A 27,971-nucleotide genomic window follows, 5' to 3' on the forward strand; every position below is an offset into this window, starting at 1 on the left:
AGTTTAATTTTAAAATTTAAAGTAGAAATAAGGTTCATTCACAATGACACACAAATAAATACATGTATATAACACAGATTTGCTACAATGATTTATGTATTTGTATTTTAAAATCAGTTTCTGAGTTAAAATTGTATTGATCTTAACAGTGACATGGAGTACTATCTTGGAATTAATCTTAGATTTCAGTCGTGTGTGTGTGTGTGTGTGTGTGTGTGTGTGTGTGTGTGTGTGTGTGTGTGTAGAGGGTGGTTAAGAAAGCATGGGAAAAAACAAACATGTGAGGGAATGAGATAGGAAGTATGTTCAAAGCATTTGCTTTATTTGTTTATACAGCTTTACTAACCATGAAAACATTCTATTTGGTTTTTTCCTACATTGATATGGAAACAGGATCCAAAAGAATTCAGAGACACAATCAAGGATAATTGGCAGTCAATAGAATGGAAGCTGATGTCCTTACTTAGAAATCCCTTGGCCTCACCTAGTAGCAATGGCCTGAAATCAGTGCTTTAATTTTAACTCCCATTTTTATTCTTTTCTGAGCCCTATATGGTGAGCAGCCTTTTTAAGATGTGCAATGACACTGGAGATTTGACAAATTGTCTTTTAGTTTGTAACATCTCATCATTCACAAAGATCTACCAGAGTCTGTTGTTCAGATCTCCAAACTCAGCTTTTTTTCACTGCATTTTCATGCAGTCTTTTGATGGGAAGCCTTTTTAACCACAATGATTAAACAATTCAAATGACAAATCTTGTACTCGCCTCTTCTGCTTTTCACTTCACCTATTCTTTCTCAGGAATTATGTCCTCAAAAAGAATGGAAACTCTTCCATCTTGGGCTACCAAGGTAACTCGGTGAGTAAATGTGCTTGTGCCCTGTCTCACAGGACTCACAGAGCAGAAGGACAACATACTCCTTCAATTTGTCCTTTGACCCCACTACACATTCTGTGGCATTTAATTTAAGACTGAGATTAATACTAAGACTATGACAATAATTATATTATTATTTATAAATCATATATCATTACATAATGTATCATCCGTGTCACTGCATTATTATATGACTTATTATATAATATGCTATTATAGTACTATATAATTTCATAATATATAATGAAAATAATTTAAAGAGAGACAACTATACTATCTAGTTTCTCTACTATCAGTCCTCCTCCCCTGCCTCCCACTGTCATATCAGACTAGATCTACTCTGAACAACCCAAGGCTGGAAAGACCTCACTCAAGCTTTTAGTGTTTAAAGTACCAACATCACTCTTTTCAAACACACTCCACACAGGCCTCAGACTATGACTTTGCTCAGCACTCTGTTTCCTGGACCATCTTTTCTCTTTCCACTGTTTTATTACTATCACTTCTTTACCTTATAAAATCCAACCCTCTTATGGGTCAGCTCCAAATGTTGGTTCCTTTATAACCTGTTCTTGCATTTCTCATTAGAAATCATCTCCTTTTGAGTGACTTCCCTCTCCTTCAGCATTTCTGATTAGACCTTTATTATTTATTCATATCACTTCCTCTCTTTTTGCTTAGATGAGGTAATAGTCTCAGCCAAGAACCATAGTCCATCCCTGATGCAGCTCGGAGCTGCTTCTTCGGGGCCTATTATGGAGTCTGGGTCAGAACTGCTTGGATGAACAGGCAGTAGAACAGTCAAGCTAGGTGTTTATTTGGAAAACTTTAATGAGAATCTGTTTTCAATGTGAGATATGGGTCGTCATCTGAATGATCTTGGTGAGACCTTTGATTTAAGCGTGGTACATAAATTTATATATCAACCTTACCATTATAAATAGTATATAAGTAGACAAAAAGAGTGTCTTTCAATTAGTGATTTTATATAGAGGATAGATATCATTGTAGATACTTTCATTTTATTGAGGTATTTTTTTAAATGGTCTTTGCATCCCTAAGTGTGATAGAGCCATCTTCTTGAGTAGGGCACAGTGCACTATATTAAGCTAGATCTTAAATAGACACCCACCTAATCATGGACATGAATTTATAGTCTAAATGAAGCAAGGGTCTATATTTTTTGCAATGTGTAGATATTATATATTGTGTGCATTATTAAGAGCAAATGCAACCTTGGTATCACCCTAGTCCATGTCTAGGTATCACCCTAGTCTATATATATTAGAAGGCATATCTAACACCTCTATTCTAAAGTCTCCACGTTTCTGCATCCTTTAATGAGAGACAACATCATGCCATTCATGGTTTAGTGACTTCATCCTTTATTGCCACCTTTCTATGTTTCATTCAGTCCCTAATTACAGTTAATTAAAGGAAAGGCTCTCTCTAAAAGCACATACATGGTGAGCTCAAAAAGGCAGATTTTTATATATGCTTTATTTAAGTACAATTTTTTCCTCTCCCACACAAAATTTTAGTATGTTCATGATTGGAGCCTTCTTTCTCTTGTTTTTTCAAGACAGGGTTTCTCTGTGTAGTTTTTTTAGTCTGTCCTAGAACTCACTCAGTAGGTAGACCAGGCTTGCCTCAAACTCACAACGAACTGGAGTCTTTTGTTTTTAACTAAAATATTTCCCATTTGTCTCTGTAGTTGTGGCACAAAACACCCCGGTCTAGACTAGGAAGCATTGAATCCCCCAAGTTCTCCCACAAGTGACTTCAATACTCTTTCAGGAAAATATACTCAGAGAATGCAGTCTACACTACAGGTACAAATGCCTATATGCATCTTGTTAAAATTAATTATGTATATCTTTGAGCACCAATGATTCAAAGAGATGTTATATAACATTGTTGTAATTTATTTTCCTGATCTGCATTTTACTTTATAAACATGTCATTAATTTCACTCAAATGTGATTATTTTTCTATTTCAAAAATGATCCTCTGCCCAGTTCATCCTTTGTGTGTCACTCACTGTGACCCTCCAGGAGATATTCTTTCTTCTTGTAAACCCATAAAGGTTATTACATCCTCCAAAAATATCTTAAGTAATTTCATTATACCATTTAAGTCTGTAGGTGAAATTTCACTTGTTTTTATTTTTACAGTTCTATTATTTTTGTTTACTTTCATTAATCCTCCTACACCCTTTCTATACCATATATAACTTACAGAGACAGTCTTGGGTATTTAATTAATTTTCTCAGCTGCACATCATGAGGAGCACATTTGTAACGTTTGGGACCTACCATGAAACCTGGCCCATTCCTTCTTCCGATAAAGTCTAGTACTAGACACTAGAATTTTACATTTACAGAGGAATCAAAAATTTGAAAAAGTCAAACTGGATGTCAGTGTTTAAGATTCTCAAATTTATCTGTTAATATAGGAGACATTGATTGAAAAGATAAACAAATTTAAGGTAAAGAACATGTTGCTTATTGAATATACCCATGCATACTAATTAAATATAATAAAAGGAAATGTAAAAGATGCCAACAACTCTGTTTTGGGTCTTTTCATGCTATCTCTATTCCATTTTTTCCATTTCATGGATATAGTTTTACCATATTAACAAGAAGTCAGTTAGAGCAAAAAAAAAAAATCCTGTGGTGATTCTAACCTGAAAATTATAATTATACTCTATTATTTCTGCTGAAAACTTTTCCTAATAGCTCTGCTCCTCATTAAGTTTTATTTAATCTCATGCATTTGTGCTGTAAAACAATCATTTCCTTAATACATCTCATCTATCTTGTAAGACGAGATACATTAAAAATAAAAACTATAATGAATCTGTAAATTTCTTCTTAGGTAAATGCATAGAAAACAACTCACCTCCAGTAGCCACAGTGATTTCACGTAGGAAATGACCATAAAATGGAAAATCGAAGGACAGATTCACTCTCTGCAAGGAACAACATCAAAAAAGAAAAAAATCAATAATGTGCAGAATGGTAAATGTAAAATAGAGAGCTTTTCAATTACAGCTAATGATGTTTCTCCTTTACCCAATGGTATTGTAGTTGACCTTAAAAACAAAGTGTGGGATAGGACTAAAAATCATTTTTTTTTGCAATTAAGTGTTTGAAGCATATGAAACAAATAAAGTTAGGTTATTATAGTCTATTGACCCCTTTCTGTTTTTACAAAGATTATGTGGAAATTTAAATTGTAAATCATGCTATGTTCTCTGAGTCCTTACCACAGTTCTTTCATCATTTACCAAGATCATTCCATCATTTGATGAATAAGTTATTTGGAGGTAGTTTGTCATTTTAGCATTTGATTAAAAAACAGAATGAAAACCAAAGATACTGCTTTTTACACTATTATAGTTTTGTTTATTGTCTTTCTGTATTTCCTATAATAAAAATGATTGATGGGAGATGATGTCATGGATCTATAGATGCAGACTTGAAGACATCCTCATGTTTATTTATTGTAGTGAGCTACCCAGACAAAGCATTTTGTGTCCAATAAAAAAACATAGTTGCAGGATAAACGGTAGCTACTGGAGAGTTACTTTGATTTGATATAGGGGGAAATGGATAGATTTAAGCAGAAAATGTCAAAGTCTTACACTTTTGCCTTCCTAAGGGAGCCCAGAGCATCAATTCTTAATATATAAGAGATTTCAAGTGTATATTTGGTTTAGCACTAGTGTATACAAAACTAATAAAATGCAACAGAATAGCTTTTTTGTATGCCTAAATCATTACAAGACAAGACACAAGAACATTCTACACACAACAAAGACAATAGTATCTATCATCTATCTGTCTGTCTGTCTGTCTATCTGTCTGTCTATCATCTGACACCTATCTATCTGTGTCTTTCATCTATCTATCTCACATCTGTCTATCTATCTATCTATCTATCTATCTATCTATCCACCTATCATGCATCTATGTACACATATGTATATGCATATCTGTGCATTCAATGGGAATTTAATTAGCTGGGTTAAAGCTCAATATCATGTGCAAACTTTCTATAGTAAACGCTATTATGTTAAAATCCGACCATTTCTGCATTCCATTTTTCTGAATCTACGAATTAAGATGTAAAACAGTGTATCTATTAGAATTCCGTTCTTTCCAATTTTGCAAATGATTGCCTTTTCATATCCTTTGGAGATTTCTAATGACTTATTTGGCACAGAGTTAATCATTCAGAATCTACATTTGACTTTCAATTCGTTTTTCTTTCCTTTTCCTTGAAACCCACATCTTCCGAAAAAGTTTTTCATCACATTTATTTCATTTTAACAGTGAAATAAAAATGTTTTTACTGTGACACTTGGCATGAGTGGTCACTGATAACACCAAAGTGAAAGCAATGATATTGAACAGATGTGTTGGAAAGATGTGAACAATAATCTGATGAAGGCAGGTGTCACTGTGGACAGAACCCTGCCAATCTCATGTCCTCCCATGCTAGTTAGTAAAGTTACATTCTCACTACCAAGTTGCTTTAAATATTTGTCACTAACAAACCCAGTTTTCTCCAAGGATGAATGAGAATCACATAGTCTATGTTTTCTCAGACACTGCGGGGATTTAAATGTTTTGAGTTAGACTGCAGTGCACAAATAACATACAAGCTGAAGCGAATGAAATATGTGCTAAAAAAGAAAACCTAAGAATCCATTATCCTCAGGAATCATATCCATGATTGAATCGCCTACTTATCTAACTATTACCGTGGCATTCTCTACCCTGTACAATAGTCATGTAGATAGCTCTTAGCAGGTGCTGTCATTTGAAGGGCTGTTAAATGTATACATTCCTCTTGAGTCACTGCTGATAATTCCCCCAACACACACACACACACACACACACACACACACACACACACACACACACACACGGCAATTTCTACTCAGATCCTTGGCTCCAATACCCCTGAAGCTATTGCCAAGCATCACTATATTACCTCGTTTCAAAATCTTTGGGTCTACAGTCTTTGGTCCCTGAGAATAACAGGAGTTCACTAAGAATTGCATTTCAGACCTAGCCAAAAGTGTTACTGGACAACTCTGTACTGTATAGTCCTTCTGATGTCAGTCACAGACTGCAGCTTCTGGTTCTTTAAAACTAATACTCTTAACTTTGGCTCCTGTTCGACATGACAAATGAACATTCATTAGTCTTGGTTTCTATATTTTTTAAGTGTTATTCTAGTTTGAGTTGTGCCCTCAAATCAGCCCCTATCTCATGATTAAGGGAAAATCTTAACAAAAACAAAACAAAACATACAAACTTTATTGAACGAGAGTGTATATACATGCCCATATGTATGTGTGATGTGGACATGGGCTATGGGGTATGCATGCATGATTCACGGGCATGCTCCAGTATGAGGGCAGGAATATACAGGAAGGGTCAGAGGTGTGTGTAGAAGGTTCTCATTTTCTGCTTTGTTAGAGGTGGGGCCTCATTTTTTTTTTATTGTTCACTTTCATACATGAGAGACTAGCTGGCCAGAGTGTTCAGGGATTCTCCAGACTCTGCCTTCCAACTTGCACCAGGATTGCAGATTACAGCGGCTTTGTGTGGGCTTGGGGATTTGATTTCACAGTCAGATGACTCTGCAGCAAGAATTTTATGCACTAAGCTATTTCCCCAGCCTAGATATAACCTTTGTGTGGAGGGTGATCTTGGAAGACACATGTTGATAGATATAGGAATATTGTAGAAAAAGTAGTATAAGCCAGGGGACATGTGATATGTCACTGGGCAAGGTGCCTGCTGTACAAGCATAAAGAACTGAGTTTGGATATTGAGTACCCCATAGCAAGCTGGGCATGGTGGGCATAATGGCTATAATCCCAGGGCTAGGGCCTGGAAAAGTGTATTCTGGGAGACTTACAGGCCAGATGGTCCAATCCCAAACAGTGAGTTGCAGGTTCAGTAAGACACCCTGTCTCAGAAGATAAGGTAGAGAGCAGCAATTGAGGAAAACAGACTGATGTTAACAGCTGCATCCAAATGCACCTATACCGGTGAATACATCCACACATACACATATGCACACATGCATATGTAGTCATATGTAACACAATACACATGTCAAAGACAAAAACCAAGAATGAATGGGTATTACACTGGATACACTACCATTCTAGTCCACAAACACAAAAGAACATACAATCTAATTCATGAAGCACAAGATATCTGAACATTATCTGTCAGTAAGCTCTTTGAAACACTGGGGAACATGCCTGAATATTACTGGAGGGTATGAAGCAGGCAATTCTTACAGCAGCTCAGCTCATTCTCTGTATTAACTCAGGTTGCTCAACTCTGCTCAAACTTGGCCACACCTCAGATAGAAATAAGAGCTATCACTCAAGCTGGGAAGTTACTCATAGGCCTGAAACAGCTTCCCATCCATGGCCAGTACAGAATCAACAGGGGCCACTAAGGGGGGTTTCAGTGTTCAAGCATTGCTTCTTAGCTCAGGTTTGTCTTCCCAGAATAAGTCACTTATCTGTCTCAATATCTTCATGAACAAACTGAATGGCTTTAAACAATCTTATTTTACAACTACTTCAGTGTGAAAACTACTCAGAGTCAGAGTGGTTAAGTATGGCTCAAATAGGAACCTAAAACTTTGAACCTAGGTTTGTTTGATTACAAAGGCAGTGATCTCCAATACTGAGACATTAAAAGCAAAGTGTTAGTACTATAAAGACAAAATTAGGAAAATCGTTACTTCCCCACCTAAATGTGTGTATTATGGTAAAGTATCAATACAAACAAGCACTCAAATTGTATTAAGTGCCTTCAAATCAAATGATTATATTTTCAACATAATTACTCATAACTAATTAGATTATTATTTTTCTCAGAATGATACATATAAAAGAGGTGTCAGACAAGGATAAGGAGAAGTTTTAATTGTTTATGTTTTCATTTTTCATTCATCACCTTGTATCTAACAGGCAGGTAGGACAGTGAGTAAGGTTCCAAGTCTCCTTAGTAATGAGGAGATTATCACTGAATGATACATAAAAGAACCATGTGGAGGCAGAGCATCATGAAGAAGTGGCATTTAAGCCCAAGTTCAGGGAACCAAATTTGACTTTTTAACAGGAAATACATGAAGACCTTCAGCCAAGACCCAAAACATTGAAACTGCTGTAGGAAAACATACGAGAAACCTTTTAAGAAATGTAATAACTTTCCAAATAGAACTTTCATTGACCCAAATATAATAGCAAGAACTGACTAACAGGACTGCACCATACTAAAAATCTCTGTACAGGAGAAAACACAATGACCCCAGTGAAGAAGAGATGACCTGTAGAGTAGAAGAAAATCCTTGACAGTGATTCATCCTACTGATAATTACTATCCAGAATGTATGAAGACCTCAAACATTAAAAATCTTAAGAGCAAATAATCCAATTAAGAAATAGGTAAATGAACTGAGAAGACACTTTTCATATAAAGAATACATATATAGGATATAGAATACAAAGAGTACAATCCAACATTTTAGGGAAATACAACTAAAGCCTACTGATATTCGATTTCATACCAGTCCAAATGGTTGTCATCTAGAAACATGAATAATGAAAAAAAAAATGTTGGTGAGGATGTGGTAGAAAAAGATCTATGTGGTCTAGCTATATCGCTCCTGGGTTTGTACATAAAGGAATCTAAAGGCAACAACCCATAGAGTTCCTCATATACCTAAGTTTATTACAGACCATTCTGATGAGCCTAGTAGCTAGCAGTGAATAAATGGACAAAAAAAATGTTTCATCCGTACACAATGGAGGGCTATTGAGTTATTAAGAAGAACTCAATCACATTATATGCAGGAAAATGGATGGAACTAGGGGTTATTATGTGAGTAAAAAGCTAGACTCAGAAAGGCAGATATATGTTTTTCCTTCATATGTGGGATCTTAAAGAAAATAAGAATGTGTAATAGAAAACAAACAAAAAACAACAGGACCAATGGGGGAGTGGTGTCAACTGTGAGTAACAAGGGAAATAATACAGTCCAAAACACTGTATATACATGTATGAGAATTGTATAATGAGAGCCAGTTAGGGGGGCTTGAGGGTTGGCTCAGCAGTTAAGAACACTTATTGTCCCAGAGAACTTGGAATTGATTCACAGTATACATACTACAGCTTATAACCATCTTTAACTCTAGTCTGAGGGCCTCCAACACTTTCTGGCCCTGAAGCATACCAGGCATGCACATGGTGCACATATATACATGCAGACAAAACAGCCACACATAGAAAATAAATGAATAAAAGTTTTAATAGCAGCAATTGTACAGTTAAAATATACCAATCTAAAAGAATTTTAATGCATGAAATACAGGACAGAGACTGAAGCATACACAATAATACACAAGGACTCTGTCACTATTGCCCATAAAAACTGGAGATACAGAACATGGTGACAGTGCAGATTTCCAGCTGAAGGAGTAGTAAGTCAGAGGGACATCAACTAAGCTGATGAAAGCAGGAGGAACGGTCATTTGTGCTAGCTCTATTAATGAGTGCTGTCACTAATTAGTTATGCATCCTTTAACTGTGCAATAAACATTAATTAAAAGTGGCCCCAAACTGTCTATGTAACCCAAAGGTTAAGGGAACCCTGAGCATCATCAAAAATTTTAAACCACATCAACAACAAAATAATCACACAGAACTTGTGAAGTAAATATAACCTTAGACATTATACTATCCCAGGAAATATTCAATGTTAAGGGGAAAATGATTAAGGAAAATGACTACATGAAGGCTAGATTAATGGATTAGTAGTCTGAGCAAAACACAAATGAACATGTCAAAGTATAGCATACAGAAGGTCCTCAGTTTGAGCCCCAGCTTTAACCAGGAGTTTTAAAACTCAGAACTAAAAAAAAAATAATAATGGGTATAAGAAACATAATAAAAATAATTAAATATGGTAATTTTCTTAGTTTTATGAAAAGGTGGGGAAGTGAGAATTTTCTAGACATGCTGGTGCCTGCACATGTCAGAGGAATTTGAGCCCATGAAACTGGAGTTACAAATATTTGTAAACCACCTAATGTGGGTGCTGGTAATAAAACTGTGTATTTAGCCAATGAACCATCTCTTGACTACTCTGTTGACAGTTGAGTCAGGAATGTTCAGAGTCATAGATCCAGATTGATATCTGACATTCCACATATAGTTTCTTGATTCTTTTGCATATTTTAGATTATTATGATTTCTGCTGTGGTTTTCTGGTTAATGCAAACATTACAACTAGTTACAAACAGTTGTAACTAAAATATTTATGCTCCTCATTTAACTTGACTATTCCTCAGTAGCATCAAAACAGCAAGTTCAGTAGTCAGTGCTGTGTATGCAAAAGCTTGAAGATAGAACCCTGTTCATTAGCTTGTTGACACATCTCAGGCACATATTTTACAACTTTCTTTTGGTGAAACTTTCTTATTAAACCTTGTATCATTCCTTACTAATTTTTGAGTATAATCATTTGGGAATCCAGCTGTGGGTCCCATTTATAATTCCCGGAACCATGTTTTACAGAAGCACCATTAACACAAACTGCTGTTTGTTTTAAGAGGGCTCCTAAAATAAATCTACACTTGTCTAATCTCCTGAGTCTTTTTATTTTCTTTTTATTGGATACAAAACTGCTGAAAGTAGCTTAAATGAAGAAAATTAGTAATAACTAAAGTTTTAATAACTGCTAATCTCATAAGACCATAATAACAAAGGATATAAAAACTTATGTACAACAATGAACTGAGCTTTCATCAAGTTTTATACATGGATTTTTAAATTCTACCTTTAATCATTCAAGTAACTTTTATTTGAGGGGCACATATTTATCTATTGAACATCAGTATGAAGGAATGTCATTAATATGATTTTTGGTATGGGAGAATTTATTTTAATCTTAGTTATCAAACAGAATCTTTATTATACTGTTTCAGGTAAGTGTTGTATACTTAAGTATGAGCCTTGTGCAATAACCAAATTTAGTATAATGCTATTTTATTTATGAAGATGTTTCTAGCTAATGTTGCCTATTTTTAGTAAATGTTTTCTGGTGAGTAAACATGATTAAATAAAAATTGGATGAATATGATTGATTGGATTTGGTGTGGTCTGTTTTTGCAAGATATACATAGCAAGGGAAAATTTTTCTTGCTATTGAACAAGGCACATAAAGTGCTTCCCTGGCAGATGACAACAGCATTGATCTCTGACCAATCACAAGGCATGTCTTCTATAGTCTTCATTCAATGAGACTTCATTTTTTAACTGTGTGTCATTCTTTTCTAGTTATTGAACATTCTAGGAGGATTTTGTAAAGGTTGACACCTAGAGTGACATGCTATCTTGTTGGGTTAGTGGCTGTCTTATTTAAGGTTTCTATTGTTGCGATGAAAAAACATGACCAAGATCAAGTTGGTGATGAAATTGTTTATTTGGCTTTATTTGACATGCCATCATGTTAGGTTGATGGCTGTCTTAGTTGGGGTTTCTATTTTTGTGATGAAACATCACCAAAAGCAAGTTGGGAAGAGAAGGTTTAGTTGGCTTATACTTCCACATCAGTCTATCATTAAAGTAAATCAGAACAAGAACTCTAATAGGACAGGAACCTGGAGGCAGGAGCTGATGCATAGGCCATGGAGGAGTGCTACTGGCTTGCTCATCATGGCTTGCACAGCCTGCCTTATTATAGAACCCAGGACCTCCAGCCCAGGGATGGCAGCACTGAACAATGAAGTGGTCCCTTCCCCATCCACCACTAATGCCATAAAGCTGGATATTAGGGAGGAATTTTCTCAATTGAGGTTCCCTAATTTCAAATAATTCTAGTTTGTGTCAAATTGCCATAAAACTAGCCAGTGCAGTGGCTTTATGACTTTATAAACATTTATCCTCAATATTAAGACTATCCTTGAAAAAGTGATTCATAGGACCAAATGACTGAATGTCACCTCAATCTCTATAAGCACTGAGTCAATAATGATTAACAATGAATTATGTTCATGAATGTGTCTATCACATCAATAGTTCCTTAAAATTAGTTCCCTAAATAAAAATTGCCCTCATTTAGTTCTTGATAAACTACAGAAAATTATTAAATTATGTATTCCCTCAATATTTGAACATGTTATCAAGTGCTTTCATAATAAAGAATTAAGCCAATTAAGGGAAATTGTTTTTTAGTAGAGTTGCTGTCAGGACTAAAAGTAATATTTCTGAGCAATATTACAATGCTCTCATTTGGCTGCTTTGAAATAACCACAAGTACTATATTTACAGGGGTTAGGAGAATGGAATTAACATTTAATGTGCCAGACATGCTAAGTATTTTTATCTGTATTTGAAAATGATGAATGTGAAACGTATTAGGTAATTAGGTAAACGTGCAAGGAGAAGCAAAAAAAATGTTATTTACTAAAAGTATAATAATAATTTTGTATTGAAGAAAGAGAACCTATCATTGCCTGCCTCTTTCAGCAGGTAATGATGTTGACATCCAAGGAAACACACTGTGTTCACACATGGCATTATCTGTTTTGTTGCACAGAAACAGAAAGCTTGAGTTTATGTAATTACAAACAAGCAGAGATTTATCTGTTACAGAACTAGAGCCTAGGCAGTCTCATGTCGAGGTTAGATGTGTTAAATGTCTTCTTGATTGATCATCTCATGGTTAAGGCACATGGGTAAAGGAGCATCTAAGAGAAGCGGCAAGGGGTGAGCAAACTTATTTTTCTAACAACTAGCTAAGCCTGAAATAACAATGCTGTCCAATCCATGAAGGAAGGGTCATCAAGACGTTATTGACTCTTACTGGGCATCCTATTCAGCCTTGTTGCTTTAGGGGATTAGGATTTATGGCTACCAATTTTAGCCATGTCAATGTACCTCCCAATATGATGCACATAGAAAGACAAAGTTCTAATCTCATTGTGTTCCTGCTAAAGGAAGACATCTTTAATTAACCATGAGGAAATTTAAGCTAAAAAAAAAGTCATAAAAAGACGTGGGAAGTGAATGCAAATTAATTCGTATATGAGTCTGCATGAGAAAAAGGGTGATAGCTAGATGATGATGTACAATGAGTAAAATTAGAATAAAACACATAGATTAATTATGAGTATGGGACAACTGTAATTAACCATCATGTTATTATTGTAAAGGCAGTTTTATAGGATGAGGAGAAAGCTATGTGGGAGCTCTGAGAAACTTTTCCAGGTTTTTAGATGTCTGAAATTATCTCAGTGCAGAGCTCTGCAAAGAAGTCATACAATGAGACCATTAGAACGTAGTAGGACTATCATTGCAAAGTAAACATATGTGACTCAAAACTGTCTTGATAGTTATATCTTGTTTATACTAGTGGTTGTATCCTTTAAAAATTAGTTAAAACCTCAAAGTTAAACCTTGGCAGACATTCATGTCTTTTCAGATATAAAATACTCACTGTGTCTAATGGGGGCTTGCTGTCTGTGGGGCCAGCCTCAGCAAAGGTACACATTTCTAGAAGTTTAGTAAACAATACAACAGAAACTGAGTGTAGACTTCAGGATGTTCTGGGGATAAATGACATATCCAATTGTACCATTGCCTAGTATTTTTCCTAATTTTCTTCAAAATGTAGGAATAAATATGTTTAGACAGGACACATACTCACAAGGCCAAATAAAGCAAAAAAAAAAAAAAAAGAAACTCTGAAAGTGACAGAGACCACTCTTCTCAGATGAAAATTATTTCACTAACAAAATACCATGTGTCAAACGCCATGGTGTGAGATGTGGGAAAGGCACTGAATTTCTGCCTTCCCTAAGCTAATTGGTAATTCTATTCTCCGCTCCCTCATACTAAGAGATAAGATGCTTCTATGTCTTATCATTCCAGATAGATCCAGAGATTGAGTCTCTAGACTTCCATTCAGTTTATTTTTAAAATTTATTTGTATTGTCTTCCTCTCTAATGAGAAGTTACAGAAATTCATTTACCTTCCAAAGTAATAGACTTTAAAGACAATGGAGTATTACAAATTTAAGCATGTCTTTATGCTGTGTAAGAATGTTCCAGTTATCTACAACCACAGATAAAACAGTGGTCCCCTACTTAACTCATCTATACACTTAACTCTCAACTTCTGTAATCTTTACACAATGACTGCATGGCCTAAGGACATATTTCTTCAAATGTATCTCTCTTACACAGTGATTCTGGACTGTACAGCTGTGTGAGTAGAAAAAGATAAAATGAGGGGTTTGTACAATAGGAAAATACTAAAGAGATAATAGAATATGGAGATATATGCATATGTAGATACCAGTAATGAAAATTTATTTTGATTTAAGGTAGATTCTTCCTCCAGGCAACAAATGATCCTCACACAATCCAAAATGAAATACTGTAGCATGCAGAATAATTAACAGGACTCATCTTACGTACGATTTGTAAAATTGGGATATTTTAACCAATTTTCACATTATGGGAGTGGTCAACAGGGTATGGATTGTGAATCCAGTAACTGAGATCATTGGAAACCTAATTAGAAGGTCAAAATGTTCGTGTAAGGGAGCTGGTCAATATGTAGACCCAGACCTGGGAACTGGCTAGTCTTTTGACAAGTACACTCCATCAAACCAATTGATTTTCAGAGTTAGACATTCTAATTTCTCTAACATTTTTGTTCATAATGAACTTATATTTAATTAATCCTCATATGGATCAACACTCATCAAGGGAGTATTCATAAACTTGAAAATGCAATGTAACCATGAACAGATACATTGGCTCCTCAGAATTAGAGATTAAGGAAACTATCACCACATTTTGTTTCCCCCAAGTCAACAAATACTCATTGGTGTGCCACAATGTAGTAAGTTGGAAAGGAGTTTCCAGGCAAGTCCCTACAACTATTCTATTCAACTATTGAACTCCACTGAATATACTCTTTGTGCTTCAATTTAGTATCATGTGTCCATTTCAAAACAAACAAAACAAAAACAAAAACAAACCAACCAAAAAAACAACAAACATAAATCCAGTTTCTCACAAGTCATAAGAAGTCCCTGTAATCAACAAGCTACACAGGACCCCTCCCCATGGTTATATGAGCACTAAACAAATGTTGGGGGTGGGGTTGTTGGGTAGAAGAAACCCACTCCAGATGCCTGAGAAGTTAGGCAGAGAACTGCAGGCTTCCTGCTTTTTCATGAGTTGTCACTCATGCTTGCTACATTTTTGGTGATATAGCTGCCATTGAGTTGCCCATGCCTTTAGAAATAACTGCCCAACCATACTTTCTGAAGTAATGTAATACATTACTTAGATAACTCACTACATTACTTGGATCATCAAGTTGGACTTTCATCTAATCCTTAACTCAGATCTGGATTCAGCGATAGGAGATAAAGCCCTGCAGTTCCCACAAATGTCCAGTCCTGTTGTCATTGTCTTGTTTCTTGGATTTCATTTTGGATAGGGAAGTTCTATGCTACACATGTAGCATTTGAAACTCTGAAACCATTGCTGAGAGGAAACTTTGGCAAGTGTAAAAAAGGATAAAATGGCAAGCAGATAGATTTCGTGATAATATCACCTCTCTGTGTGTTTATGTGGTTGAAGTACTGAAGTGCTGACTTGGGAGACCCTGTTTCTGCCTGAGTACACCAGGAAACATGGCTGACCCAGTCCTGCATCAGCGATGCTCAAACATGGTAGGTCAATAAAACATTCCTGTGGGTATTACTCAGAGCTCAACAATGTCCTTCATATCCTCAGTAGATTCCAGTATTCCCTTCAGAAAATAAAGCTCCCAATTTCCAGCCACTGGGAGATAACTATTTTAAAGTTAAATATTTGCATACTAGATATCACTATCAATAAAGAAGACACTTTTAACATTGGATTGGGCATTGTTTTAAGCATAGCACAAGTGCCGCATCATTGAATCTTATTGACAATCTTAGAAGTTGGGTGCTGTTATTATTCCCATTTAACAAATGAAGAAAGATAAACATCACATTCAAGGTCACAGTAGTTGCTGGCAGTGGGCATACTCAGAGCCAAGCTGTCTGGTCCTAAGGTCCTGGCCCATCATTTCATCAAGCAGTTTCTCAGTTCATCTGAGAAGGTTTGGAATACAGTGGTTGAAGTTCATCAGCAGGTTTAAATAATGCAAAACTTGATTACACGTTGAAAATGAAATTTAGCCTAAGTTCAAATTTAACTCTTAATTGTCTCTTCTCTCCTATTTTTCTTCTTTTTGAAAGAGATAAACTTGGATCTGTAAATAATTTTAAATTAAATTTACAAAATTATACAAAGAAGTCTCTGTTTTGTGAAGATTTTTAAGTTTTAAATTTATACTACCTTTGCTAACTTATTGATTTTCAAAGCTAAGGTATTTGATAGCTGTCATCAGTGTAAAGTGTATTCCCAGCCTGAGCTGGTGAGAAGGCTCAATATGTAAAGGTGCTTGATATACAGCCTGAGGACCTGAGTTAGACCCCTAGGACTAACATGGTAAAAGGAAAAGATCAACTTATGCAACATGTCTTCTGATCTCTGTATGCATGCCCTGGCAGGTACACACACACACACACACACACACACACACACACACACACACCACACAGACAAAGACATGCAACAAAAAGAAAATACTTCTACACCCCTCACCCCCCACCCCCGCACAAATGCCACTTACTTAAATGCCATAAAAAAGAGTGACCCTTTCCACAAACAACACCTAACACATACCTGAAGTTCATCCCATGAACATTATATTCCATTTACATTTTGCTAAACTTTTTGCTACAAAGAGTTTTTTCTCTTACAAGACACATAAAAATCATTATCATCTGATGACCCCAGGAAGAGGGTATGTTTTATACTATGCTATCTAAATTTATACCATTTAATGTCTACAAACTCTCATGAAGACATCTCAGGAAAACTTATTAGGCCAGGCATTGGTAACTCATGCCTTTAATCCCAGCACTTGGGAGGCAGAGGGAGGTGGATCTATGTAAGTTTGAGGCCAGCCTGGTCTACAGAGTGAGTTCCAGGACAGCTTCCAAAACTACAAAGAAACCTGGTCTCTAAATACTCCCCCAGAAAAAAATATGTAGAAGAAGAAAATCTCTGATGAAAAGTAGGAGAATAATGAGATTTACCGATCTCACCTGAGACGTGGTTGAGGGCCTCCCCTTTAACTGTAGTCATGAACATGAAAGATGAGCAGGACAGAATAGGAATGTAGAGTGTTTATCTCATTTCATACTTTCAAAAGTTGAGTATGTATATCTAGCTAGAATTACTTTATACCCAGCATAGTTATCATAGAATATATTAGACTGTCTCCAATGACTACCTTTAGTTTTATAAATTGTATCCCTACCTACTGAAATACCTCAATGCAGAAAACATATTTGACTGCAATAAAATATAAACTCAAGCACTAATTTTTTTAAAAAAATAATTATTTTTATTTTATGTGTATTCCTGAGTATATGCACGTAAACCACTTGTGTTTATATGCCCACAGAAGCCTGAGGAGGGCCTCTGATCCAATTAAATAGATGGTTGTGAGCCATGGGATGTGTGTGTCGAGAACACAACTTAGGCTCTGTGACAGAGCAGCAAGTACTCTTAAGTGCAGAGCCATCTCTTCAAGTCATAAAACATATTTTTATGACAAATTCTTACTTTGAAATGCAATGATTTTCTTAAAAATTCCATAAAATTGGCCATGGTGGATTTCTTACAGGCTGTGTAAACCTCCTTCTAGTCTAGTTTGATTTCTACACTCAGAAAAGGCAACAAGAGTAACTGCATGACTAGTAACATATATCTCCATACTTATCAGCAAAAGTTGACTAAATTGAGGGATTATGGTGGGCCAACACTACTCTAGTTATATTAGTTTTGTGAAAGGGAATGATTGCAGGTTATTCTTTTCTATTAAATGTCATCAAGCTGTCAGATAAATCATGGAGGAAAGTTGAAAAATTTGAAACACTCATCAGATGAAAAACCATCTGGATTCATTACAAACCTTACCTACATTCAAATAGAGTGAAATGAGCAAAGAACAGTGCTCCAAGCAATCCATTCTGCTGGGGTTTCTCACTCAAAATGTCAATGCTTCCATCAAAGAAAGGAGAAAAGAAAAATGAAGGCAGAGTGTGTTTCATAGTGACAAAAGTACTTTTACAATAGCCCAGCAAAAGGAGGTACAGTGAGATAATGGAGTACAATTGTGACAGTTTCATTTTCAGGTACAGCAATCCATTCATTGACCTGACATTTTGATTCCATACCTCTACCCTTCATCAACTATCAAATCTGTCAGTCTGTTGGCATATCTGTCTTTCTATCTGGTCCCCTGGAAAAGGGACTTAGACCCATCTAAGCTGCCTTTTGAACTAAGCCATAACCTTGAACTTCAGTGTCTTTGCACCACTCAGTTTTATATATAAAAAAACAAACAAACAAAAAACATAAGTTCCCTCTTTGAGTCAGAAGACCCAAACTCTTGAACAGGATCTAGTCTGTAGTCACGCTTCTGAATATTTTGCTAGGTGAATTTACTCACTCTCACAACTTTAACAAAACAAGAAGGCTTGTGGTGTCAGTTCAACCTGAACCTGCCCTCAATATCTTACGAGGTTGCTTATCTCCTGTCATATCCCTGTGACTTCTGGTCACTCTGAACCACCACCTATCATATCCCTTTGACTTCTGGTCACCCTGTCCTACCTCCTGAAAGAGTGAAATTAAGTCAATTTTACTAGAAACTCCCTTATTAATGAATTATCATTTTGGTAAGAAATAGGATTTAAATTTAAGTCCTCAATGAAGGGTTATTGTCCACTCCATTGCACTCTGCATCTTGGCCATAAGGAACCTTTTTTTAACTGTACATAGAAATGAGCCCAGTCCTGCAGCACACCTTTCTTGCCATATTCAAACAGTCAATAATTTGTTTTCATAATTTCAACTATTGTGATCCTGTTGTTTTTAAAAAGATTTATTTTACTTCCAATTAGTATGTATGTATGTATGTATGTATGTATGTATGTATGTATGTATGTATTTATGTGAGTGTCTTTGTGGGAATATGCTCATGTCTGCATACAATTGTCTGAAGAGGACAGAAGAAGGCACTGAATTCTCTGATACTGGGGTTATAAATTGTTGTGAGCCTCTTCATATGGGTGCTGGGAAATGAACTCAGCAAACCACACACAAGCTCTTAATCACTGTTTTATGTCTCCAACCCCCTTTTTTAATTTAGTTTTTTGTTTTGACACTGATTTCTTTACTTTTGACATACTGCCTCATATTGCCCTTGGCATCATTATGTAACCAGTGATGATCATCAATTTTTGATCCTCTTATTTCTACCTCCCAATGATGGGATTGCAGGCATCTTCACCACACCCAGTTTGTGCAGTTATGGGGCACAAGCCTAGTGTTTTCTGTATGCTGGGTCAGCATGCTATAATGAGCTTAATTCCAAGGCAGACAGTTCTTATTATTTTTTTATAATAACTAGAACTTTCTGAAAACAAAATTCTATAAACTCATTAATCTTTTAAGGTCCTCAGCATCCTTTCATGATGATTTCTTTTTTAATCCCACAATAACACTGGATAGGTAGGCAGATATTTTTATCTCTTTCTTTCAAGTTATAAAATTGAGGTACAAAGAGGTCAAACTCAGAGAAAATGAGCATGGAAGCCAAGGTCTCCTAATTTCCAATGCTGGGTACCTTGCATTAATATAGGGATGATTCTCTGTGAGTTTCCATTGAGAATGGCATTGGTGGTTTCAGAACAAAAGATTTCTAATATATTTGTCTATTGAATCAAACTGTGCAACCAGCATCATGTAAAGTAATGTAGATATGAGAATATAAAGACATTTGTAGAGCTGCAGAGTATGAAAGGTTGATCCAGAGAAGAAGAAACAAGTCCAGGCTGGCTTCTAGGCTTACAATCAGAAATGTATAGAACAGCCACCTCATAAATGTGTGACTTTGAATAAAGGACAAAAGTACTCAAATAACTGTAAGAATTTTTTGTGTTGAATGTTTGCCTCATTGCTTGCCATATGCTATGGGTTTGTATAAAAATTTCACTTTCTAACATTTAGGAAGGCAGGCTCCTTGCTTTAATCTGTGAACTGCAAAATTAGTCTTTGGCACCTGCTTTACACAGATCTTAAGTGGTGACTGAAGAAATGTAGCATAAACAGATATACAATGGAGATGTTGAAGACGAATGAAATTAGATTCTGTCATGCGTATGTGTTACATAAATACTGTAGATAATGATTTAAAACAAAGAGCAGGATAGAAGGAAATTGAGTTTTTATGACTTGTCAAACACAAATTAAATAATTTCTAAGTTTTACTTTGTTCTGAAATATTGCAAAAGAACAGGAAAATATCTATTTTATTTCTACCTTTCTCTTTTCTCACTAGAACAAACACCGAAGATTCCAAACTATTGTGGAAATTATAGATCATGGCCATAGAAGGGCACATTTTCATCAAATTGTGTTCACAGGTAAGACATTGACTTGTTCCCTCCTCTCATTGACTCTGGGTAATCAGGAAGCAGGTGAGCATTGCTTCTTTAGGGTAGTTCAGGCTTCTGGCTTTTATCTCCTGTTTACTCAGGACAGTACTAGTTAGCTGCCCCTGGGTCTTTCCCTAGAAAAATCTTTTTTTCCTGGTCTAATTTATAGATTGAATGTGGACCCAGGACCAAGCAAACTACACAAATCAGTGATAAGACTGAAGAAAGTCACATGCCTCCCTTAGGGCTTAAATTTAAATTCTGCTTATACCCAAATTACTAAAGAGCTTTCCATCAAGAATTGTCTATGAGGCATGAGGAAATCTTTCCTTACGTGCATCCCTGTTGATGGGGAAAGTCCTTCTATGTATATATTTGTCTTATTGGTTAATAAATAAAGTACTGTTCAGCCAATGAGGCAGCAATTTAGGCTGGAGTAGGAGTCAAGGAGGATTCTGGGAAATGTAGTAAAGTCTTGTGATCCAGGCAGGAAGTGGCATAGAAGGCAGACTCAGAATATAAGCAGGGACGAGTAGGAAGTTGTTCTCTTCCTTTTCCTCCTGCTCTCTGGAGTCGCCATGTGACCTCCAGGAAGACAGGACACATTCTGCCGGCGTCCCCAATAAGGTAAGTTTATTAAATATATAGATTAATAGTTATGGGTGATACTTAAGACAGAGCTAGCAAATAAGAAATCTTAGTCATTGGTCAGAAACATTGTACCTAATATAAGTCTCTGTGTGTTACTTGGGACCTTAATGTGGCGGGGGGGGGGAGCGTGGAACTCAGGCAGCTGATGGAAAGACTTATCATTACACCCTGCTTTCCATTTTCTGTTTTCTCTTGACAGTTGGTAAAGCTCTGGGAAAATCTAGAGGAAGAATAGCTATGAGTGCCTATGTATGTGTCTCTGTGTGTGCCTTGTGTGTTCATGTGTACCTGTGTGTGAACTCCTGTTTGTTTCTGTGTGTCTTTTTGTGTATATTTGTGGCTGTCTGAGTGATCATGTATGCTTTTGTGTGAACATTTCTGTCTATTCAGTTATGTGTGGCATGTGTTTGAGTTTCTATGTCTGTATTTAACTATGCTAATTTATGTGTTCATGTGCCTGTGTGTTTACACATGCCTGTGTATGCTTGTGTGTGTATATAAGAGAGAGAGAGAGAGAGAGAGAGAGAGAGAGAGAGAGAGAGAGAGAGAGTGTGTGTGTGTGTGTGTGTGCTAAGAGGTGAAAGCTGTCGGGCCTTACTGAGGCACCCTAGACAACCTAATTTTGACATTACAGTTCTGACACTGTCTATCACAATTTGTGTTTCTGTTCTTTGTGATAGCAATGGAATTTATGCACAAGCCAAGACCATACTTGGAGAGTATATTTTAAAAAAAGGCCTCTAGTTATGAAAAACATGTAAAATGAATGTATGGAAAAGCAGATAAGTTTTAGTGAGAAGCCCAGGTCCTTCTCTTTGGTTACAGGTCTGCCCAAGGTGCTAAAAGGTGCTAAAAAACTAACACAACTCCACAGGAACAATAAGAAAAAAGTAATTGTCTATAGCATTGTGAATTTTCATCAAGTCACAAGACAAACAAACCTAATGAGAAGAAAATCTTGAGTAGAGACAGAGCACAGAATCTGCCTCAAATTTGGGAGTGCACAGAAACAGATGGTTGTTATCTCCACAAGCAAGAAGTTAGCTACTTGAACAATGATTTATTTCTTAGATTGAAACTACTTACAACAACCTACAGTGGACTTGTCACTTCATGGACCCTGAATGTAAAAAGTACACCAAAATTCAAACTTCTGAATGTCTATTTTACACCCTTAGGCACTATGATGGAATCAGAAGGCTAACAAAAGTAACAAATTCCAGATAGCCTTTGTCCTAATCTCATTTTTTTCATTTCCCCTTCTTAGGAGGATCTATTCTAAATCTCACAGTGAATCAGCTCTAGGTTGGCCATTTTGCCTAGGATTGCCTGAATAGGGAAAAGAAAAAGGAGAGCAGAATTTAGCAAGGCAAGACAGTTATTTTCTTCTAAGTCAAAAAAGCATAACCTGTCTGTTAAACATCCAATGGCTCATCAGGAATTATAATTATCTTTCATTTAACTGCCCCTGTGATGTGAAATGAGGAGTTTCACACATACACAGTAAAGGTCATTACCAAAAATTTTGATAATGAACATATATGAAGTTGATGCCTCTCTAAGTACATGCTACCATGGACTCTCCTGATCTCCTGATTCTTTTTTTTTTTTTTGAGAGATAATGACAATAGCAATGTAAAACTTAAACTTATTGTGTTAGGTTTCAAGTCATTTTGAACTGAGGGTCTTCAGGCCTACTGGGCAACAAGGTGCCCACTGAAACCCATGTTGGTAAAACCCAGAAAAATTTAAAATGGTGAATATGGTATTAACCATGAAATGATCACCAAAGAACCTCCTGGAATCAGGCATTATCAACTTTTGCATTTATTTATAATTGTGTGTATACATATTTGTGGATAAATTTGTGTCATGTTTCATGTGTGGAGGCGTAAGGACAACTTGCAAGAGTTGGTTCTGTTCTTCTGCTAAGTGGATCCCAAAAGGGGATGGAGCTCAAGCCCCTTCATGTGCTGAGCCACCTGAAGTCTCTTATGTTTAAATTTAACATACATTTAGCAAACCTTGCTAGTTTGAATATGTACTACAGCATCTCTGATTTACATCCTAGTTGGATATCTGTAAGTAGGCTTCCTGGTTTTTCATGTCTCAGCTTTCTCATCTTCAGCTCCTGGATACCAATTATATTTAATTTTATAACTATTTTGTTTAGTGTGTGTGTGTGTGTGTGTGTGTGTGTGTGTGTGTGTGTGTGTGTGTATGTGAGATATGTATGGGGTGGTATATGACTGTGGAACCCTTTTCAATAATATCTGAATCATAAAGTTAATTTAAGCATGTGTCCTGGACAATGACTCAGAAATTGATGGTAACTTCATGCTACTTGAATATGTCAAAACGGTGCTTCAGAATAAATTATCTGCTACCAGAGTGGCCACTGATAAATAATGATCACAGGCTCATATAACAATTTGGTGCTTTTTGTTACTTTTTCTTAACATGAGAAACAATAAACCCAAGAATGGGATATGATTCACAAACAAGTTTTAAAGTGTTGCATAAACCGAAAATGATATAATATGAATCATGTCTTGGAATATAATATGTAACCCATCAGACACACTATGGCAAAGATGATGAGTTTATCCAAACAGTTCTCTTGTTTTCCTTAATATATTATATGTAGTTGTGCATGGCAATCACAGAACTGAGTTCTTGGGAAACAACCACATAGTAATTGGACACTTTACTTTTCTCACTTGAAGAGAAGAAATATTAAATCTCAAAGTACTTACGGCTGCTTGACGATGAGTATTGGACAGGATCCCATGAATCTTCACTTTGTCTTTCTCCATTTGGTCTATGTTCACCCACAGATCTCGGCTGGCAGAATCCGTTGGGCCATATATCCGAGATATGTAGTAATTGTGATCTGTGTCCTCCTGCATTGGTGAAAAATGATGAACATTAAGAACTGTAATGTTTCCACTAATTTTATTTAAGAGTTCTTCTGTAATTAAATATATCAGTGATCTTCAATCTAGCAAATTGTTTAAGTAGACTCTTAAAGAAATGAATTGAAATGAAAAATGTAAAACAAGTCATCCTCTTTAGAAGAAAAAGTTAAATACAAAAAACTTATAATCAAATTCATATTCTGTGCACCATACATTTCTTTTTAGTCATAGTAATAGTAGACACTTAACTGCTAACAAGACAAAATTAGAAATATTTACTGAAGATAAGAACTATAATTACACTGAGTGACAACAAAATTAATTCTTTAAAAAATTATGTTTGGGGCTGAATTTAGTTAATGGTTCTAGAAATTCAAATAATTGCTTAATTTCTGTTATTAAAACCTACTTTTATTTGAATTCTCAATATGTGTCTTATACAGTGCTTTGCACAGAGATTTTCTTTTTCATGTTTCCAACTGAATGGGGAAAATAAATGTTTTAAAATCATATGACACTTGGATAATAATGATCATATACATGCAGTGATGCCTATGGGGGGGTCTTAGGATAGTTCCTCCATGGTAAACTTTGCCAGGCAAATACTACAATCTCTGTTTGGGTCTCAATTACCCAATAGAAAGTCAGACATGTCACACACATCATTTTAAAAGATACTTAATTTCATGCATTAATATGCACTTTTTTCTGTTTTTTTTTTTTTTTTTTCTGATGTGTTGGTCTGTACACATCAATGCTGGGACCTTTGGAGGCCAGAAGAAGGCACTTGATACCCCTGTAGCAAGAATTACAGGCATTTGTGACTTATCTAACCAGAGTGTTTCGAACCCAACTTGGGTCCCCTGGAAGAACCACTGAGCCATCCTTCCAGACAAAAGGAGATGTGCTTTTTCATTCAGCATTATGAAGGGGTTGGGAACAGGCAGATCACTGGAGTTCACTGGCCATCCAGGCAACCTGTCAGTGATCTCCACATTCAGTGGGCAACTCTGAATCAAAAAATAAATAAAAAACAAAAAAGCAAACAAAAAACAAACAAAAGGCCCCACAAAAAGAAAACAAAATAAAAAAGCTGTTGAACTATAGAGAAAGACACCCAGCATTGACCTCTGGCGTCTGTATGTATCTATACATATATGTGCATCCAGTGTCCTGAAATGTACATATGCCCCATGGATATGTATGACTACATGCAAACACACACAAACAAATGAAATGGGGCTTACCGATTTGAGGTGTAAATTGAACCCATTTTAAGACATTGAGTTAAATATGAGAAAAAAGTATAGAGAGAAGATTGCCTACGATTTGGGCAATAAAGTTTCAGGAGTGAATTCTGTCTAATATAATTATTATCATAGAGTTACTGGAGTAAAACTGAAGTATCAAGCCACTGAGTCAAAATCAGAATCCCACATATGTCTTTAGATATCACCAGGTTAATGTGTACAGCAACTGATTATTGAAAGTAAAAGAATGCTCAGTAATCAAAGGGATTTTGCATCATTCCTCAAAGAAATAATACAATTCATCATGCAAATGCCAAGGGTGATGAATGCTAACCAGAAATTGAGTTTTTGCTTTAATAAAATTTATAAGTAAAATTCTAGTTAGATTTTGAGTGCAAGAAACTTGTGCAGAGAAAGAAGAAAAGAGGAGACTCAAAAGACATGAGAATGAGATGCCCTGAATCTGGGAGGATCCTCATAACAAAACATGTGAGGACCAAAAGCATTGTGTTGGCTTCCCAGTATCTGCTCAATCCCCCTCTGTGTTGCTCTCCCACTTCTTCACTAGATGGAGAATGAGTCATACTGTTCGCGCAGCACAAAATTCAGTGGGCATATGTGAATATCAGTGGGCCTATGGTCCACCATTGGCAAGGTATTTAGGAGTTCAGAGGATGTAAGTTCCCTTATTCTTGCTCAGATGTCTACATGTGAGAATAGATAGAGCTGCCACTTTAGCATCATGGGGGGACTGCTGTAAATAAAGGTAACACACAGAAAGAAGGACAAAATGGCAAACTCTAAAGAAAAAGCCATCTTTCCAGTTATGTGATTATCTGCATGAACTTGTTCAACTTCTTTTATCATATGTCATCTTAGTAGAGGAATCCTGATTTTTAAAACATGTGTCTTATCCATAATAAAAATTATGCAAGAGTGAATAAGTTGTTTTACAAGCCTTTAGGTCTTGAAAACAAAGACATTCCCAATTTCTGAAGTCACAGAAATGGAGTCTTGTATAACTTGCAAAAGGCATCTGGTTGGAAGAGCAAATGATGATAACTTATTTAGTTTTATTGAATATTATAAAAGATGGTTTTGGAGTAAAAGCTCAATTTTGGTTTGTTACTAGTTTATTATAAACTGTAATAAATTCAGTAACACTAAGGTCCACAATACAATCTTTAGGCATACTGTGTAACTGGTTCTACGATGTGGTGAAATTCACATAGAATTAATAATGCATAAAATTTCATCATTTAAGAGTGGAGTTCAACAAAAATATAGAAGTAAACAGCAAAAGAACTGGTTTTCTCCTTAATCTCTGTAATATTTAAGCAAATAATTTGTAGTTAACATGATGTATAACAATATAACAATATAATTAATTATCTCAAAATTATGCACCATTTGGGCTGCAATATGTATTACCAATAGAGCTAAGTGAAATGATGCCTTTAATTTTCAGCTAAGTCAGAATTTTTCAAAACAATACCAGGTCTTGAAAATACTGAAGTTAAGCTAAAGACTTGGTACTGACTTCTATAGCTCAAGCTTGCCAAGTTGTCATGGCAACTTTTATTCAAAGATGAAAGCAATTTATTGTTTACCTAGGAAAATAGACACACAAATTGTTAAATCCCAGAGAGGCATTTGTCTCAGATACTCAGGAAAGCCATAAAATAGATGTCTCAAAAATGTGAAATTTTAGCACCAATAAATTATTCAACTACTTTTTGTCATTTTTAGGCATAATGATACTTAAAGAGTCATTGGAAGGCACTCTGGGCACAGAGATTTTTATTTTCTCCTCTAAAGCAAAACTTACTTCTAATAACAGAGACAATAAAAAAAAAAACACCACTGTGATGTGCCTACTTGCAATTCATTTAGGAAACCAACTGTTTCTGAAAGTATCTGTCTCAGTGGGTGAGTCTAAATGCAATAAACTCAGGTTGTCAAAAACTGCCTGGACATCTGCAGCTGTAGAGCAACATAGGGCATCCTCCAAACCATTCTGAGGACAGGCCACCATAGCTACAGGCATCCTGTAAGAATCAGTCTACACAGCCCAACCTCAGTGTTTTCTGCCATTGCTGCTGAACGATTTGATTACACTCTGTATTTGCAGGTGATGTGAGTTTCTAGATGCAGCAATGACATCTGAATTTCAAGTGTATTTCTCTGAGAACTACAAGAAATTGAGAACTTACTGTACAGTCATCCATGTGCTAGTCTTTACACATGTGGAAGTATATTATATTTTAAAAGAATGCTTTTACATGTGTGTTATTATTTATTTAAACATAAAGACATTTTAAGTACCATGTGTGTAAATAATACTTTCTGGATATAAATAGAAAAAAAAAACCTAGTTCTGTGTGATTTATGTGCTACTATAAGAAAATAAGAGGTGTGATAAATAACAAAACCCAAGGAAAGGGGAGAGTGAGAGTACTAAAAGAAAAAAAAAAGAGAAACTTGTGAGAAATGTAAATGCATTCAGACTGTGCTCACATAGTCTTGGGAAACAAACAGCATAAAATAGTAAATCTCAGTGAGAAAGCATGTTTAGGGCAGATACTATGTGATAAACATTGT

At 35.8% G+C, this 27,971-nt stretch overlaps 1 protein-coding gene across 3 annotated transcripts in view; it reads right to left on the reverse strand.

The window, feature by feature from the left end:
- The window catches only part of Plxdc2 (plexin domain containing 2), a 401,026-nt gene that overhangs the window by 179,234 nt on the left and 193,821 nt on the right, over positions 1-27,971 (reverse strand). For 2 of the 3 annotated variants that reach the window (XM_035442806.1, XM_035442805.1), the window contains exons 3-4: positions 23,959-24,105; positions 3,784-3,853 (exon numbers count right to left, since the gene is read on the reverse strand). In XM_035442806.1, the coding sequence (XP_035298697.1) occupies positions 3,784-3,853; positions 23,959-24,105 (217 nt within the window). The remainder of the gene's footprint in view (positions 1-3,783; positions 3,854-23,958; positions 24,106-27,971) is intronic. The other variant, XM_035442807.1, reaches the window with a different exon arrangement.

This window comes from Cricetulus griseus, chromosome 3, assembly GCF_003668045.3.
Source record: "Cricetulus griseus strain 17A/GY chromosome 3, alternate assembly CriGri-PICRH-1.0, whole genome shotgun sequence".
Classification (NCBI taxonomy): Eukaryota; Metazoa; Chordata; class Mammalia; order Rodentia; family Cricetidae; genus Cricetulus; species Cricetulus griseus.